The following is a 19,097-nucleotide window of genomic DNA, read 5'->3' as shown; positions in this document are numbered from 1 at the left end:
TTTAATTCTATGCAACATAAACCATGTGTATCCCAATTCCTTTCATAGGGCAGTACTGAGCAGGATGCTGTAAGTGAAAAGTGTGAGACTTTAAATGAAGACACAACTGATTCCACAGTCATTTCAAAGCACGAAGTGGAGGAGGACACTGCAAAAGTCATTGAGGATGTAGAGGAAATAGAGGAGAATGAGTTAGAGGCGCTTACGCAGAACGCAGCTGATGAAATGCAGACAGCTGACTCTGAGAAACCAGAGAGAGAGTTTGCAAACAATGATTTAGGTTTGGTAAGCGTCCAGATGCTCATAGAAGATGGATAATTAAAGCCTTGGGGGTTTAGTCCCAGAGAACAACTAATTGCACTTAAATATTTAGAGGATGAGTTCTCTGACTTCAAAGTTAATTGAAATTACATTGTAAATCATTTTGATTCTCCTTCTTAATGTGAAACCATCAGACCATCTGGGGCTGCACAGTATGGACCATATGTCTTATTTATACTGAGATATACAGATTTGTCTTGCAATTAATTTAATTATATGAATTACAAATATGGTTAAACCATACTGGATAACCATTAATGTGACATGGTCAAAGACTATTATTATTTACATTTATAATATAAATTTATATTATTATTTACACTTGAAATGACTTGATTCATCATAGCACCCACAGAATCTCATCTGGAACATGTGACAAATAGTCAGGATGCTCACAGTAAACTTTTAGTAAATTTTTATGTCAGCCATTAACTACATTCTCTTTCTGAGGAAAACAGGTAGATACTCTCATTGCATAAGGAAGGCAAGAGTCAAAGAAAACTAGTTTCTAAAACTAGAATTAAGAAATTTACTAAAATGTACAGAGAAAATCTCCTAACAACCATGCAAGACCACCAAACCTGTTACCAACAAAGCTTTCATCTTTGAGCAAGAGGAGAAAATTAAACTTCACTCCTGCTTCAGATTTAGAGAAAGTGCACAGAATTTCTCAGAACAGTGGTCTGGTCACCCAGAGTTCAGATCTCAGCATCACTGAATGCATTTGCAATGATTTGTATCATGTGAAGCAGAAAATGCAACCAACTTCTAAGACTGGACTTTAGAGGTGTGGAAAAATATGCCTGCATATTTCTTTGAAAAACTAAAAGCAAAATGGTCATCTTGCCTGGAAATTAAGCACATGTTAGATGTTCTCTCAATATGTACATATTGTCTATATCATTAAAACAAACAATTCATTGTGCAGCCCAACATTAACCCTTTCTAAAGGAGAATGCAGTGTTTATGGAAACTAGAGGCTTTGCCCCCAAACCTGAGTTATCCAAACACCAATCTAAGCACAGTGTGAGTGCAGTGAGCCCACTGAAATGTCCACCAAATACCTTCCTTGATCTTCCCACAGTGTTCAGGTCATGATCTCTATGGTCATCTCACTTGTGTAATGTGGTTTAGCACACACTGTTTTTGCATGACAAGAGAGTGTGTGTTCTCACCTGCTCTTTCTCTCCGAGTGCTGTTCTGCCCACTGTTTCACCTTCTTTCCCTCATTCTCTCCCTGAGTGGTTTGCCTGCCCCCGCTATAAGTGATGTAATAGTGCCTTATATTCAGTTCTTTTCCCTCTCCACTGACAGATGGAGGATGAAGATGTGGGAAGGAAGAGCAAACAGCAGAACGGAGGAGTGTATGAGGACAGCAAGCACAAGAAGGTGGAGAGAACCCAGAGGTGTGAGAAATAAGATACTAATAGTTCACACACCACACAGTTAACGCTGACCAGTGTTTGAGAGTGTGCTCAGCAGGTTTAATATGGACCGCCATACCATTGATTAAAACTTAAGCCATGCACAGGGAACAGTGTAAATATAAGTCCTACAGTTAAGGAACAGAGGAAAGAAAGCATGACTTTTCACTGTATAGCTTAATATGAGTGATTTGACCCCTTAAACTGAAGACATAAGTGCTGTTTGAACTGGATTAGATGTACTAGAGGATCCTGTAATGTAATCTGTAAGGAATTTGTCTAGCTGATTCATACAGGATGAAGTATATGTGTAATTTCCTCACAGATCATGATCCACATGTACATGTCAGCATTATGCATGAGACACCACATCTCACTCAAAAGTTCTTACTTTTACATTACATTATATTTAGCAGACGCTTTTATCCAAAGCGACTTACAAATAATGAGGTACATAGAACAAACCTAGTCAGGCCTTAAAGGAGGCCAAAGGGTAATAGCGGGGTAGAGAAGGGAAGGAGGGCAAGAAGGAGATGAGGTTGGTAGTGGTTAGATTTGCAAGAGGCGATTAGAGTAAGTGCTCCCTGAAGAGCTCTGTCTTCAGGAGTTTCTTAAAAATAGCGAGGGAGCGAAATATCCCCTGCTCTGACAGTGGAAGGTAGCTTGTTCCACCATTGGGGAATCAAGTACGAGAACAGTCTTGATTGCTTTGTGTGAATGTTTGGCAAAGCTAAGCAACGTTCATTGGAGGATCGCAACGTCCGGGCTGTGCTGTAAGCCTTTAGGAGCGAGTGCAGGTAGGAAGGAGCCTGCTCTGTTAACACCTTGTAGGCAATCGTAAGAGTTTTAAATTTCATACGAGCAGCAACCGGTAACCAGTGGAGCTCAATGAGCAGTGGGGTAACATGCGCCCGTTTTGGTTGGTTAAAGACCAGACGCGCTGCAGCGTTCTGAACCATCTTCAGTGGTTTTACAACACAGGCCGGGAGGCCCGTCAGTATGGCATTGCAGTAGTCGAGGCGTGAGATGACCACTGCTTGTACCAAGAGTTGGGTGGCTTGTTGTGTTAGAAACGGCCGTATCTTCATCCATGCGGATATGTCCGAGAGGCACTGCGATATCCGCACAGAGATCGACGGGTCATCAGGCGGGAATGACAGATAGAGTTGGGTGTCGTCAGCATAGCAATGGTACGAGAAGCCATGTGAGCGGATAACCCGGCCTAGAGAGGTGGTGTAAATAGAAAAGAGAAGGGGTCCCAGTAGTCTTACTTGTCACTAGAGATGGCACAGTGGCACTCCTTCTTTTCTGATACTGATATTGAAATCATCAGCACTGGCTGATACTAAGGCAGTATTTTCTCTTTAAAAAATTAACAGCTCAAATGAGCTTTTTTAAATTGAAGCACTTCATTTAGGAGCATTTAAAAGCAGGCTATCGGGCTTAAACAGCAGAAACACTCTAATACCTCACAGAAAGAAGTACACAGCTAACAACACAATGTGAGTGTTATACACTCACCAGCCACTTTATGAGGTACATCTGTTCAGTTGCTTGTTAACACAAATAGCTAATCAGCCAATCACATGGCCGCAACTCAGTGCATTTAGGCATGTAGAAGTGGTCAAGACAACTTGCTGAAGTGCAAACCGAACATCAGAATGGGGAGGAAAGGTGATTTAAGTGACTTTGAACGTGGTGTGGTTGTTGGTGCCAGACGGGCTGGTCTGAGTATTTCAGAAACTGCTGATGTGCTGGGATTTTCACGCACAACCATCTCTAGGGTTTACAGAGAGTGGTCCAAAAAAGGGAAAATATCCAGTGAGCGGTTGTTGATGTGAGAGGTCAGAGGAGAATGGGCAGACTGGTTCGAGATGATAGAAAGGCAACAGTAGCTCAAGTAACCAACCAAAATCTCTGAGGAAAGTTTCCAACACTTTGTTGAAAGTATGCCACAAAGAATTAAGGCAGTTCTGAATGTAAAAGGAGGTCCAACCTTTTACTAGCAAGATGTACCTAATAAAGTGGCCAGTGAGTGTATTTCAGGATCAGTTGAGTAAGATTCATTCATTTTTTTTCCCCCGAGCATTTCCTGCTGATGTATTTTCTGAAACTGGTGCCGACATACCGTCTCGACTTATCAGAAGTTACATACATACTACAGACATTTCACAATTACACTTGATTGCAATCCCAAGTCTCACCTGTAATCACTTCTATCACAATACCAGCAACCAGTTTTTTGTCATCTTTCAAAGATGAATGTTTTAAGTGGTGTTTATCTGGTGATAGTTTGGGTGGCCTACCATGTTGTTGCACAATAGCTAGGAGTCCTGTATTCTTAACAACTTTAAATCATTTTTTGAATTCCAGTTTTGGAAACACCTTATTTTTCTAATAACTTATTTTCCTTTGACTCTTCCCTTTTTTATGTATGTGGATTATTTTATATCTAATCTGAAAAATGAATGAATTTCAGTTAATGCCTTTGACTGAGAATTAAATAAATGAAGGGCAGTCTGTGACTTTTGCACAGTACAGTAACCATGTAGTGAAGAACTGTAATGTGTGCCATGTTGTAATTTTAAACACATTCAGGCAAATGTGTCAACTGAAAATAATTTCAGTAGTTTACTAGTTCTGATTGTGTGATTGACACTCATATATAAAGCAGTTATTTTCATGTATTATGAAGCTGTATTTTGCCCCGGTCATCTACTCCTAGCTGTCCTGAGACCTGATCACTGTAACTGGAGACTCACTCTGTCACCTTAGACAGGAGCGAGCTGATTCCCAAAGTGTGCGCGTGTGTGTGTGTCTCTAAAACCATGTTATACGTGTGTTTGTGTCGATATGTATCTTCTTGCCTTTTTAATCTGTGTTAATGCGGGTGTATTTCATTTGTGTACCTCAGCCGTGGCAGCTTGCGCTCTCCCGAAGTTCCGGCAGCAGAGGATCTGGACAGTGAGGGAGCGCGTCTGGAAGCCGAGAGGAAGCTGGAGGAGCTGAAGAGGAGGAGAGACGAGACAGAGAGCGAGGAGTTTGAGAGGATGAGGCAGAAGCAGCAGGAAGCTGAGGCTGAGCTGGAGGAGCTGAAGAGGAAGAGGGAGGAGAGGAGGAAGATACTGGAGGGAGAGGAGAAGCAGAGGAAGCAAGAGGAAGCTGAGAGAAAGGCTAGAGAGGAGGTAAGTTAGCTCAGTTTTACTCATGTCATTCATTCCGCAACACTGTCTGATCGGGAGATTTCCACCCAATGCATTTATACACTGGCCCCAAAAGGTGCTTGGACATTTGTGCCATACGTAATGTGTTATGTCCACTTTGTTAGGAAGCGAAATGTCAAACCAAGCAGCATTTGTTTAAAACAGACCTTTTTTTTTTAATTTACTTTTGTTATGAAAAGTATTTTTTCAAAAGGCGTTTGGTTTGTTTCAGATAAGTTTGAGCAGTTTCTTTGTAGGTCTGCAACCAAAATGTCTTTGTACTCTTATGAGTTCATGATCCCAGTGGACACAAGCTCACCAACACCACTGTAGGAAAAACAGCTTACTGACATTTCCATTTCTGTGCTTTACAGAACCCTTAGCACAGTCTAGTTGGAATTCTTTTCAAATTTTTTCTCCACACAAATAGATAACCAGTTTGATGTCATGCAAAGTGTTTTTCTCTGAAACAAGTGTCATTTTGTTCCGTGTTCTATGACGTAACTTAAAAAACTTGGCTGATGTGTCCAAATATTTCTGGGGCTAGAGTATTTAAATGAATAGTTTGACAAAAAATAAAATCACATTTGCCACAAATGTAGCCGATGTTTAGGGTCTGAATTTTACTACTTTAGATTTGCTAATGTAGCTAATCAGTAACAGGAGCTTGTATGTCAACAATCAGCATTCTGCTGAATCCCTAAATCATCTTGCATTCACCTCAAACCAAGTCGACAAGTCATCTCAAATAGGCTTCGTTCTGACAATGTATGACATACTATTATCTATAAATGGACAAAAACCACATTGCAAAGCTAAAAATAGCAGCAGTAGCCATCTTGAAGCCTGGACGCCAAATATGACTTGGCTGACCATCTAGATTAGGGACTTTTTTGCTGAACTTTCACTTTAATCATTCAGAATGTTTTTCTACAGCACATCGGTATTTGTATATCTTATTTTCCTGGCTTGGACAGAAATACTCGTCTGTATTTGTTTGAGAATGTAACCTTTGTGAAAGAGGAAGACATTCTCTGCATATTTCAATAGCTTCAGTGTCCTTAAGTTCTCTATTTTCCCAGCTCTGTGTTGATAAGATGTCGTGTGTCAGGAGGCTGCATCTTACGCAGAATATATGAGGACGTGTGAGTCGTGTTCCTTTTTGAATGTGTCATATGTGACTGTGATGACTCTGTATTACAGGGTCATAACTCTCCTTTATTACATTCTATCATCGTCAGTAAGCTGCCATGTGAACCTGAGTCCAAATTCAAATGAATGTCTCCATTGTGTGTGCTTCAGATTACGGTACAACATCATTTAAATGTTCTCCCCACACGCGATAGTCAGGCCTTATTTCTCAATGGCATTATGCAAATGACATTATGCACCGCTTTACTCAGGCTATCAGCATTGAGCAGGCTTTCCCTGAGCCTGGGCCACGCTTGCCGGTCAGCTCTCCTCGTCCAGTGCTGTTCCGCCATTGTGATGCTAATGCCTTCCTTGTTCCCAATTAAAAGGCAGAATAAATTTAAAAAGGGACTAATTAGATGGTACAAGGTCCCGTGCTGATGACAGAGAGGTTTGCCAAGAGCTGTTGTGGGCTCAAAAAAGGCAGTTTGTGAGTGTGAATACACGACTGCTGATAAGTCTAGAATCATTCGTAATATTGTTAATTTTTGTTATTGAATTCATCGGTACACAATGTAAATTTAAATATTGAATTCTGAATATTAATCATACTGTAATTATCTTTATCTGTAATTACAGCACTGTTTATTGTCTTGGATACCTCTAATTGTGCTAATTTTTATAGACCTCCACATTATTTGAATAACATAGCTGGGTACTATCATCACATACAGTTGTATGAAAACGTTTGAACACCCCTGGTCAAATGACATGTTTTGTTGATTTTCTAAGTGAAAATAAGTTAACACATCCGCTACAGAGAACACACTTATATATTACTTTTTTTCTGCAAATCTCTGTTTATAATATCTATATTTATATTTATTTGTGGAGTTTTAACATAAAAAGCAGTTGTGCATTAAAATGTGCTTATTTTAACTTAGAAAATGAAGATGCAGTTTGACCTAGGGTTTTATTTTATACATGTATCATATATAGAATAATTTGATACATGCATGTTCAACAGAACTGGTTCTACTTGATTGAAAACCGTGTTTCCAAACTTTTAAACACTTTTAACTTTTAAAAGTGATGTGATGGCTTTGGATGGAGGAAGATGGATTTATTGCTGCTTGTGCAGGAGGAGAAGAGGAGGATGAAGGAAGAGATAGAGAGGAGGAGAGCAGAGGCAGCTGAGCGGAGGCAAAAGGTTGAGGAGGGCGTAGATGGAGACACCAGGAAGCCCTTTGTGTGTGTGAGCCCCAGAGGATCCTCCCTGAAGGTCAGTCTCGCCTGGTTTTAGGGGAGGTCATTCAGCTGTGTAGAGTGATAACATTAGATAGAAATTTGTCGAGATCTTGCTATTTTTCTTTGGCAACAAAAGGAATGACTGACAACTGATAGTTTTTCCCTGTAAAAATGGTGGAATTTTAACTAATGACTTGTTACCAAATTGAGACTTCTGGTAACATAAACTACTAAATTAAACGTTTCAAGACTGTTTTCACCAAAATGACTGAATAATCTTTGCTGGAACCTGGGTGACATGGTTGAAGTGAGTAACAGGACTGAACACAGAGATTCCCATTCCCCATAAGTTCATACTAATGCAATAAAAAAACATATGAAGTATATAACATTATGCAGAAGGGCAAGCTGAAAAAAATGTAATTAGAATCTTTGTTTTACACCATTTTCTGTGGTGGACAGCTCAAAAATCACCATTTTAAAGGTGGATACAGATATTTTATGTTTGTGCGATCATTGAAATAATTTTATTTTTACAGAAACAAAAAAGTAGTTCTTTCAAAAAAGGTAATTGGCCACAAGTTTAAATCTATTCACGGAAAATTACAACAATCAAACATTTCTCTGAAGCTTTCAAAAGAAGACAAGCTGTCCCTGAACTTCTAATGACCCGTGTGGTACACTGCATACATTTAGTCTATGAACTCCTTAATTCAAAGAGATTTAGGAGAATCTCTTTTGTGTGTTTGCATGTGTCTGTTTCAGGCTGTTTGTGGTGGATGTGTTTGCTCCAGTGTGGTAATCTTGTTATATGTTAAGTTGTGGTCAGTGTCTGGGCTGGTTTTCCACAAACTGAGAGCAATTGAATTACAGTTAGCGTGTGTTTAGCGAACCACATCTCCTCTCCAATCTTCCACACTCTCGCTAGCGTGACACTTCCACGTGTTATTTTGTCTGAGAGGGTCTGTGATTTCGGTAAATGCTAACAGTGTCTCTGTTCTGTCCACAGCTTTACTTTGTCATCATGTTTACTGTATGTAATGCATGTGGTGTGATCTTCATGTGTGCGGTTTGATTTCTTTTCATAATGCTAATTCATCTCATTCATAACTGACCTTTACTGGATTCAGGCTCTTTCAGATATTCTGTTGTTCCATGTTTAGAACATACCTAATTCCTATTATCTCATTTGAAGTTTTTGCATGCTTGGGCTGCACAATATTATTTGTTATCATTTGATATTGACCTTTGCAGTATTGATAGAGAAGGCTGGCATATGCAAATGAGATTTCTAACAAATTACATTTTTTTTGTGATATGGACTTTCTGAACAACCACATTTGTTCCAGAGCTCTGCCAGCTTGGATCAAACTAAGCATTTATTCAGAGTATTTTAGTATTCAGAGGTTTGGAATTATGATTTAAAAATTTGGGATCATTATTATATTTTGATGATGCTACTCCGCAATGTTACAGATTTATCCTAGTAAGTATAACTCTTTGAAAAATGGAGAAATATTAGATGCATCTAGAGTGATGAACAAAAGTTATAATAAAATTTACGTCCACAAGGGCTCATATTTTAAACATGGTGATCAAATCTCAGACAGATAACTTATTAAGAAATGAATCTAAATGAATAACTGCAGTATATTATTAATTAATTAAACCTGTTTTGATGTTCCCCAAAGAAATGTTCAAATTTAATTAAACACATTGAAATACCTTCTGGCATCTAAATTACAGAAGTTTAATCCACACTGTGTAGGTTATTATTGAATAAAAATAACAGCGAATAAAAAAGTGATTTCAAACTTTCTACTGTATATAATTTTGTTCAAAAATAATAGATCTTTAACCATTTCAATATATAACAGTATAACTGCAGTATGGTATTTGGTTCATGTTGTGCAGCCCTATGGTTTGCCCTTGCATTAAGATTAAGATGCCCATGGTTTGCCTGTGTCTTGCTTTTAGAACTTAGTATTAAGTTCTAGTTCTTAGTATCAAAGTACAGAATTTGATAAAATGGAGTTGCTCCATTCAGAGTGTGGGCTCGGAGAGAATGCTGGAAGGCCATTAGCCTAATAGGATTACTGTAACCACATTCGAACGGAGCTGTTTCAAACATGCCAGAGAATGGGGAATTTCCTGAACAGAGTATTTTAGGAACTCCCACATTCAGTAGCGCTGGGGGTAGGGAGGGTAGATGGGTTTGGAGGGTCTGAGGAAGAATGGGGGTGGGGGGTGCTTGTGTGTGTATATGTGTGCGTATGTGTTTTTTTTTTTGTTGCGTCGCGGGAACACTTGCCCCTCTCTTAGCCCTGTTGTCGTATATCATGAACACAGGCCGCGTTCCCACAGAGCTCTCGGCCTGAAAAAGGCCCTGCTTTTCCTGGCCCACTGACAGCTTCAGCCAAAGCAGAACAGACTAGTCTCCCGACCACTCAGAATAGCCAACTCCAACAGCAAGCTAGTGCGTACATGTGTGCTTGTATACTTCCACATGACCAACACAATTACCTGTCTTAAGTCTGTCTAATACAGTCTGATCTGTCTTTCCAGATTGGTGAAAGGGCAGAATTTCTCAACAAGTCAGCGCAGAAGAGGTACGTTTCTACTTTTTCGTCCTTGCAGACCTCACTTGAAAGCACATAACTCCATTTATTGCACATTTATTTTCATTCAAATTATATTACTTGGTCAGTACCACTTTATCCAAATTGTGTGGTATGTGTTTTTTCATACATACATCACTGATAAAGATTCAGGGTATGGTTTAAACTAACTTTTGCGTATGTTTGCCAGTGCTGTCAAGACATCTCACTCTCCCGTGGTGTCAAAGATCGATAACCGATTGGAGCAGTACACCAGTGCTGTGCAGGTCAGTTCTGCCCTACATTTCACTGAAAGCCTTTCAGAAACTATACAGACCAGCAGGAGTACCCAAAAAAAGCATCTTAATAGGCTATATGTAAAAAAAAAGGGAAGTAAAAAGTGCTGCAGACTTATTTCTCATGTCTATGTAAAATGGCTAAAGGAGGTATCGCTGAAGAGATTAGATATAAGCATAAGGAAGAGGAAAGTCAAAGGAAAACAAGCGACAAAACTGGTGTCAATTAAAAAAAAAAAAGATACAGAGAAAACAGCACTGCTAACAACCATGCAAGGCCTAGTAGACCATGAAATAAATGGTATCTCATGCTTTTTTATAAGAGAAAAGAATTTGCTCTGTGACTGAATCCCGATATCTCTTGTGTACGTGTATATGGCGCAATGCTTATTCATGGTCGTAATCTTTCATTACTTGGCTACATTAGCCTCATAGCTCCAGAAGCAAACTTCAAACACTGAAAATATCTTGGCTGATCAGCTACATTTGGGGTAAGAGGAAAACTGTGTTTTCATTTGTCTCCAAACCATGGCTTTAATTCTGTCCCTTCTTTTTCTTCCCCGGCCTTTTTTCAGACTAACAAGGATGCACGTTCGCCACGAGCGGCCGCCATAGATCTGCCCACGGTTTCTGATGGCATTCGGAGCATTAAAAGTATGTGGGAGAAGGGCAATGTCTTCAGCTCCAGCACCAGCACACCTTCCAGCAACAAGGTCAGCACCATCCATTCCCATATCTGGACAGGAGGACCACTTTTCTTCTCACACCAACTTCCTTTCCAGCCTGGCACTTTGACTTTTGACTTTCTATTCTCCTCTGCACAGGATGCAGCTGGGATAAAGGTGGGCGTGGCTGGCCGCATCAACGATTGGCTGAATAAAACTCCGGAGACAGGCAAAACATCAGGAGGGAGACCTGCGGTAGGCCCCAAGCACTGTCACACCCCACCCCCTTCAACATGACTCAGCACTTCATGACCTGTACTGTTCAGTAGATTAGGGCAGGAGCAGACACCCCTGTTATGACAGGCTGTCTAGCTGGTGCCATCTAGTGGTGTTGGTTTGACCCTCAAAGTAATGTAGAGGTTAGGTTATTTTTATAACTAAGATATTTGTGTATGTGTGAGAGAGATATCGTTCAACTCTACAATAAACACTCCTAAAATTAAAGTTACCAAAAGGGTTTTTGGAGTGATGCCATAGAATAACCACTTTTGGTACTCTAAAACCTTTTGAGTGGTTACAGTAAAGTAAGAACCATCACATTGAAAGGTTTTATGGGTCCAAAAATGGTTCTTCTATGATGTCACTGCAAAGAATCCTTTATTTTTAAGAATGTAGCATTTCTTCATTCTCCATCACTCTCACTCCACCCCATAGGTCACTTTAGACTTTCGGTTTACTTTAAATCTCTGGCCCTGGACTTCCATCAGATGCACAGCAAACAAGACATAAAGAGAAATTTCTGATATACTGCAAGGACATGTCCAGTTGCTATAGATCACAACATCCCTGTGGTGTAGTTTGACCATCAGAAGCCAGTCACTGTATTACGGTCCAGTCCTGTCCATCAAGGGCCGGTGTGGCTACAGGTTTTAATTTCAGCCAAGCAGGAGGACACCTGATAAACCTTTTGAAGACTGAGGTCAGTTGATTACAGAAGTACAATCTGTTGTGCTTCTGCTCAGTTAGAATGACTTTTTGTGGGTAAGACAAGATACTCCTTCTCTAGATTCTGGTGTTGGTGTATGTACTTTTTTTCTATATAGCTGTCTTTAGTAAAAGCAGTTAAGGTCTACATTACACTGCTTGATGAGAAATGTTCGTGTTGTACTGTAGGTTTGTGTATTATGTCCTGCTGATAGGACTGAAGAATTTAGTGAAAATGTATTTGATCTAGCCAGTATTTCAATTGCAATTTAAATCCATTTATTTTCTTTAAGCTGCTGTGGTCACTTGCGTAAAATACCTTAAAGTGAATTTTGGCCTCAAGTTTCTTCTTTACCTTAAATGAACCAGATAAAAGTCTCTTCAGGAAAATGTTGAAGTGGAAAGTATAAAAACGCTGTAATTGTAAATTTTAGACCCTAAGTTTAAGTTTCAGCGCTTCAGTTTTTGTTTGTGGCAAAGTTTCGAAATGTAAATTTATAGTTTTAAGTGTATCCCATAAGGTGCTTTAGGCAAGTGGCCACAGGCCTTTTTTCTGCCATAAAGACCAGCACATTGATTTTTTTTTTTTGGGCTTGAGACTTGAATACTGAATAGTGTGGCAGATTGACAGTTCACAAGCTTTGTATTATTGGTTCAGTTTCTACAATTAAGATGTGTTGAAACAACTGTGAATAATGTGGGATGTAATCAAAATTGCAACTCTTGCCATTTGAAAATTGCACTCTTTCAATTTGTAATTCCAATGTAGAAGTGATTGATCATTCAGGCCTACCTATTAGTATACCTTGTAATTCAAGTTCAATTTTCACTAGTGTTATGCATCCCCTAAATCTTCAGTGCTCTACAAAAGTTGCACGGTGGGCACCTCTGCTGGACACTTTGAACTTTGCTAGCATGACAAAGAGAAATTCCTTTTTGTATGTTGGTCAAAAGAACAAGGTCACATTTTTAATGCAGTGTGACTGAAGATTGTGTGCTCTACATCATAGCTTCAGAGTTCATTTGCATGTAGAGTCAGATTCTGCAACCTTTTTTTTTAAACAAACTGAGCATAAGAGAAACACTGATAGTATCTGACCTGCACTTGTGAGGAAGCCTTCTCAAGACTGCACTCTGGTGGTCAGCAGTGGGTACTGCATTTACTTTTTTTTTTTTTTACGCGCCATGCACTTAAGCGGCTGAGCTGTTGTTGCTACTAGATGCTTCCACTTTACAATAATAGCACTTACACTTGACTGAGGCTGATCCAGCAGGGCAGAAATGTCATGAAAAATGACCCACCAGTTTGCCAGGCTATCTGCTTGATTTTATACACCTGTTAGCTAGCAATAGGTGTGGCTGAAACACCTGACATCAATAAGTAGGAGGTGTGTCCAGATACTTTGGGCCACATACTGTAGATAAAACTACAGCAGTGAATCTTGAGAACACAAAAGCAATGAATATGCATATAACAAGCTATCAGTAATTATAAATGTTATCATGATCAGACAGTCATCCATAGAAACTTGTTTGTTTCACAAAGGAAGACACTTTGATGCACAATGTTCTGAGTGTTTTCTCTGTGTCCTCTTTCTTGTGCTAGCTAAGCTTCCCCCCCTGTCGTGTAGAGCAACATCTTAGCATTGCTTTCCTCAGGCTGTTCTTCTGTTCCTTCTTCTTCTCTGTCTGTGCTGAGTAGCAGGTAGGAATAAATGTCTGTATGTCTCTCGCCCTCTCAGCATGCCTCCTTTCACTTCTGAGTGTTCATGTATGTCTATCTTTGTGCATATTTGGTGCTTGGCCCCCTCAAATTTGACATTCCTCCTTCTCTCCTTTCTCCAGGACCTGAAACCTGGCGATGTGACTGGCAAACGTAGTCTATGGGAAAACAAAGGCTCCTCTGCTACCAAGGTAACCAACCTCAAAACCGTAGCATTCGTCGTCACTTTCGTAGAGATGTTTTTTGTACTCAAAATCTCTTTTCACATCACCCAAGAGACAAATTGTAAAGTGTTTCTTTATCCTAAAAACAGCTGGCATGTTTTCATAACCCTGTAGGTATGCCATTAAGGGACTACGTGCACTTTGTTAAAGTCATGTCAGTCGATATGTCTGCAGTATTCCAAGATAAAGAGAGATAAGCGAGCGAGCATTGCCAGCGAGCTGAGCAGTTAACACTGTGTGTTTCTGTTTAAAGCCCTCTCCCTGCTAGTTGTCTTCAGATTTGGGCTCCATGAGGAGGTAAATGTTGCTCTATCACAAAAGGGGTGCACAGTGATGATAAAATCCGCTTCATGCACTTATCACAAGACAGCTTCACTCTGTGTGTGTACTGTAATAGCTTTGACTTTTACCTGGTTCTTCCTCTGTCTCACACTCGTTGCGTGTTTCTCTTGCTCTCTTGCCCACAGCAATGGAAAAGGGGGTTTATGGAATGCTAGATGTTTAATAGTCACTAAAAGGGGCTGCAAGCACTTTTCAAAGCCTCCTGCTTGTTTAATGTGCCATGTGTAGTGCTTGGCGATATTCATAAAATCCAATATCACAATGTCTTCCAAATACATCTCAGTATCAGATGATACTGATGAGGTTTGCATCATGGACAGATAAATAGATGGTCAGGGGAAGTTTACTAAACCCATTAACTGTGGCACCGTTATGTTTTGTTCTGCCTCTCACCTTAGACAGTATTATAAACATTAACCAGACAGAAACCAGGACCTGTGCTATGAAGCATGTTTGAGATTCACAGTAGCTCAGTTTCACACACTCCTTTTATAACAACATTTAGCCACCTTTTCTGTTAAAGGGGGTTTCCACAGATTTTTCTAAATTCATGTACCATCCTAAATGACCAGTAAAGCCACACGTGCCTCCTGTGTTTTTATGGGTATTGTTGGTAATAATAAAATAGTGGTAAATCTAAAAAAAGTTTTCTTTATGAACTATTTTGCTTTACAATGCCTTGCATGTAGCAACCAGCTTAAAAATACACTCTAGAGAAACTCTTTAAATGCTCCTGTCACCAACACTGTGAACAATTTTGACTCACATCAAACCACTCTGAATGGCTTTGCTTACATCTTCCCCTTTTCATTATGCAGTTTGTAATTAAACCAGGTTTAGATATACCAGCTATCAGGAATACTTGTGCATGTCACATGAAAGTGTGATATTTATCACGAACCGCCTATCACATAAACCATATGGAAGAGTGGAGCGGTTTATTTTTCAAAGAAGGAAAAAGAAATCATACAATGTAAAATAAAGCCTTTAAAATAGTCAAAGCAATGCTGTTGGCACTGCCGCTGTGTTGATGCTTGTTGGGGTAATAATTTCTTTATATTCTTGTATCTATCTAGGACGTTTTAATTTCTGTTGAAGAGCAATATTTTTCACTTTACTGATGCCACAAACGTTATGAAGAAAAAAGACGACCCCAGAAGGAACTCTGTCAGTCCCTGACTGGTCAGAAGTTGACCCTGGTTGGTCAGAGAGCTGTTTATGATCTAAAATTCCAAACTTAAACTGCCCTGGAGCATAGATGTGCAGCAAAAGTTGCCATGGTAATGTAGTCTTTTTAAAAAGTAATCCACTATCCTGAGACGGAATATCCAGGGTTATATTCAGCTAAGTTTAAAGTTAACTGGCTAGGCAATATATATTCTACTTCATGAGACAGACCCTAGATCATAAAGTAAACATCATATTTGTTTAGCTTTAGATTTTTTACTCTTAAACAGTCGAAAGCACCTGCAAATCATGTACACTGAAGCAGCCCTGTTCAAGAGTTGGGAATCACTGCTCAAAAGTGTTTTGTTTTGAATAATCTGATGCCAGTTTTGTTCCAAATACATACAGCAAAATGATTCTGTGATGCAAATATTCTGTAGGTTTCAGTCAAACCTTTAGGAAGCTGTAAATGTGTCTTTATTCTTCCATGCTGAAAAGAGCTATAGATTATTCTGAATTGTACAATAATGAGAATGAACTTGCCATAAAATATCCAGAATGACTGATATTTGAAAAGCAATGACCAAATTAATTGCTGGTCAAATAAGTAATCACAGCAATTGTATGTCATGAAATTACTTTAAATATATAAATAGATGAACAGTTTATTTAAAGGGCCCATATCATGGACATCCATGGATTGTTTTTAATAAAAGTATCTGATATAACTTATGATATGAAGTTTCAAAACCTTAGTCCACACAGTCTATATATGGAAGCTAAACTGCTGATACAGCTTGTTTTGAATCCATTGTTTTTGTGATGTCACAAAGACCAACACATTTACATATCTGCATATTCAGCCTACAACAGTTTAGCTCCACCCATTCACACTGAAACTATAAGGAGTGTAGAGAGAAAAGAGTTTCATTCTGGTCTGCTTTTGAATGAGGTACAATACAGGACAGCCAATCACAACCGAGGTCATCTATGTAACAGTCTTAAAGGGGCAGTAACACAAAAAACCTTTTTTATTCTAAGGGTGACAAATGGTAATGTAAAAATGAATGATGACTGTTTTTGATACATAATGCCATGCAGATGTCATAAGTGGATGTTAGAGAAAAAATATACAAGAAAAATATAGGAAATGGGCCCTAATCTTTTTTGTCATGTCATCACCTCTTGTGTTTTTCCAAAAATACTGTATATTGTAATAAATACAAATTCTTCAGTTTATGTTTTGGTGTCTAGTTTATATATAAGATTAATTTATATTGTGGAAGTTATTTCTGAATAACAAGTTTTATATGAGAAGTGATTCTAAACTTTTCAATGGTTTTGCACTGTTCAGACTAAAAATCCATATATCGCCCAGCACTGGCCATGCAGGACTTTATGGTTACATACAATCACTAGAAGCACTTGAGTTTCTTTTGCTCTTCTATTTTCTGCTGTTCTCTTCTCGCTCTCTCTCTCTCACACACACACACGTACACACTACAAAATGCAGATTATTCTGTGAACATCTGTTTTAACACAGCCAGTTGCATTTGACTTCCATGCAGATGTTTTCACACATATTCTAAGCAGCAGCCGATCCAGCAGCTATCATCAGCCTCTATCCATTGTGCTGAAGCTGAAAAGACATGCCTCAAAGCACTGAATCTCTAGTGTGAAGCCACATGTTTGTTCAGGGTTGTTGTTGCTCTGATAAAGCAAGACAGCAGTGATATTTATCTGGACAGCTCTATCTTTGGCAGTCTGCAGGCTAGTGAGAAGCAGCGCTGGCATGCAGCGGCCACGTTAAGGCCAGGCCAAGGCCGTGGTTAGCCACACGCTGCTCTCATGGCCAGAGCCATTTGAGCTGTGGTTAATGCTGACGTAATGAGGGCCTAATGAAGGGAAAGCCATAGTTATGGCCACACTTACGGTAAAAAAAACAAACAACAAGACCGGCTACATGGAGGGGGTGAGCGGTCAGGACAGTGTTTGAGAATGGAAAATAAGATTGTACATGAACTCTATTCTGTGGTCTTGCTTATTGGGGTTTTGTCAAACCACTAGGTCCACTTCAGTCTGTAGATTCACATTTATGTTTACTTTTGTGTTTGTTTTTATTCATCCAGCAGTATGAATAATAAATATAATGTACAATGTAATGCATATAGAAGTATAGGAAACCTTTAGGGTGGTACTGTTTTCATTGATTTGTATAGAATTTTTTACATGATTTGTACTGGACGTTAGTCATTGCCGATCCCCATCCCCACCAGGACTGTTTTAAAGGGCACTATTTGTTAAGAATCCTTTCCTTTCATCTGAGCCTATCTGTTTCTCTCTCTGTCTCTCTCGGTCACTTTTTCTCTATGTCTCTCTCTGTCTTTCTCATACAGGTGACAAGCAGAGGAGAGACCAAATCTGTTGCCAATGGTAAGTGAATTTGTCTGCCGGAAAGGCCCTCAGACTTGAAGGTCTGAACCATACAAAATACTATGCAAAAGTCAGAGACCACACTTGAAAACGGCTATTATGTATTAAAGTTATTTGGAAAGAAACAGGAAATGTAGATATAATATCTAGATATAATATAATTTTTTAGTGTGTAGTTTCTACACTTTGCCTTTACTACAGCTTACATTCTTTTTGGGAGGCTTGCTTGAAGTTTTTCCAAGAAATCTGCAGGAATATTTTTCCACACCTCCAAAGTTCAGTCTTAGAAGTTGGTTGCATTTTCTGTTTCTCAAGATCCAAGTAAGCTCAATCACATAACGTCGAAGTTATTGAACACCAGCAGCTTCTTTTTTGCTTTGTCTCCATTTCCGTTCCTTAGTGACAGTTTCTTGACAGCTACGCATTCTTTCAGACTCATAGTGTCGAGTTGTCTTCTCACAGTGGAAGGATGAACAGAAACACCCGTGAATTGTTTTAGATCTGAAGTAAGAGTGGAGCTTGATTTTCTCCGCTCTCTCAGTACTGTTTACCTGATGGTGACAGTTTGCTCCAGTTTGGAACAGTTTTGGACAGTTTTGGACAGATGGTTGTTAGGAGTTCCAGTTCCTCTGTATCTTTCAGTAATTTTAATAACCTCAGTTTTTGACTTATTTTCCTGTATCTCCTGAAAAATAGTGACATTGACATATATCTGGAAATGAGTGAGGGGTGGTCTCAGACATTTGCACAGTGCTGTATGTGTATGTGGACTTGTTTTCACCTGTCTATTATATTATAAAGAGAAGTCCGGATAAAATTTAAAATCATGCTAATGTTAATATTAAAAGGCAGGCTGTGGGTCTAAAAGGCTCTTTTGAGGGTCTGAACTTTGTCACCCACTTCTCACAAATCCATGCCTGCATCTTGGCTGCTGGGTCCCCTCCAACCATAAATCATCACTACTGGCTCTTCGTTCATCGGTCACGACGTTTTAACATGCCTTTGTGGCATAGTGTTCTATTTCAAAAGCACACCTTTTGTTCCACTAGAAGAGGACGCAGTGGCCTTCAGGCATGCCGGACATGGTTGGGTAATGGGCAAAGAGTGCCTATGAACCCCCTTTACACACACACATGTCCTGCTCCTGCCCCCTCATCTCTTCTCATTGCATTTTAGACTCAGTCAGCGGCAGCAGCTGCCTGTTTGTCACATTACTGAGCAGGGTGGCAAAAGATTAGCGTGCTAGCACGTCACACAAGCAAGTATAGGAGAGCAGCTGAGGGAAGAATTTAACTGCCCTGTCCACTGCCGCAGTGATAGATGGTTCATCTGAGTTCAA

At 39.5% G+C, this 19,097-nt stretch overlaps 1 protein-coding gene across 6 annotated transcripts in view; it reads left to right on the top strand.

Annotated features, from left to right (window-relative positions):
- Positions 1 to 19,097, top strand: part of cald1a (caldesmon 1a) — a 62,775-nt gene that overhangs the window by 41,314 nt on the left and 2,364 nt on the right. For 2 of the 6 annotated variants that reach the window (XM_037538579.1, XM_017694004.1), the window contains exons 6-15: positions 49 to 285; positions 1,636 to 1,727; positions 4,660 to 4,930; positions 7,221 to 7,361; positions 9,893 to 9,936; positions 10,136 to 10,211; positions 10,796 to 10,933; positions 11,045 to 11,140; positions 13,715 to 13,783; positions 17,722 to 17,758. In XM_037538579.1, coding sequence (XP_037394476.1) covers positions 49 to 285; positions 1,636 to 1,727; positions 4,660 to 4,930; positions 7,221 to 7,361; positions 9,893 to 9,936; positions 10,136 to 10,211; positions 10,796 to 10,933; positions 11,045 to 11,140; positions 13,715 to 13,783; positions 17,722 to 17,758 — 1,201 coding nt within the window. Of the gene's footprint in view, positions 1 to 48; positions 286 to 1,635; positions 1,728 to 4,659; positions 4,931 to 7,220; positions 7,362 to 9,892; positions 9,937 to 10,135; positions 10,212 to 10,795; positions 10,934 to 11,044; positions 11,141 to 13,475; positions 13,575 to 13,714; positions 13,784 to 14,069; positions 14,114 to 17,721; positions 17,759 to 19,097 lie in introns of all 6 variants that reach the window. The other 4 variants (XM_037538589.1, XM_037538585.1, XR_005130306.1 and 1 more) reach the window with 3 other exon arrangements.

Source organism: Pygocentrus nattereri, chromosome 1 (genome assembly GCF_015220715.1).
Source record: "Pygocentrus nattereri isolate fPygNat1 chromosome 1, fPygNat1.pri, whole genome shotgun sequence".
In the NCBI taxonomy this organism is placed as follows: domain Eukaryota; kingdom Metazoa; phylum Chordata; class Actinopteri; order Characiformes; family Serrasalmidae; genus Pygocentrus; species Pygocentrus nattereri.
The sequence above is the reverse complement of the archived record's forward strand: the minus strand, read 5'-3'. Positions and strand labels throughout refer to the sequence as shown.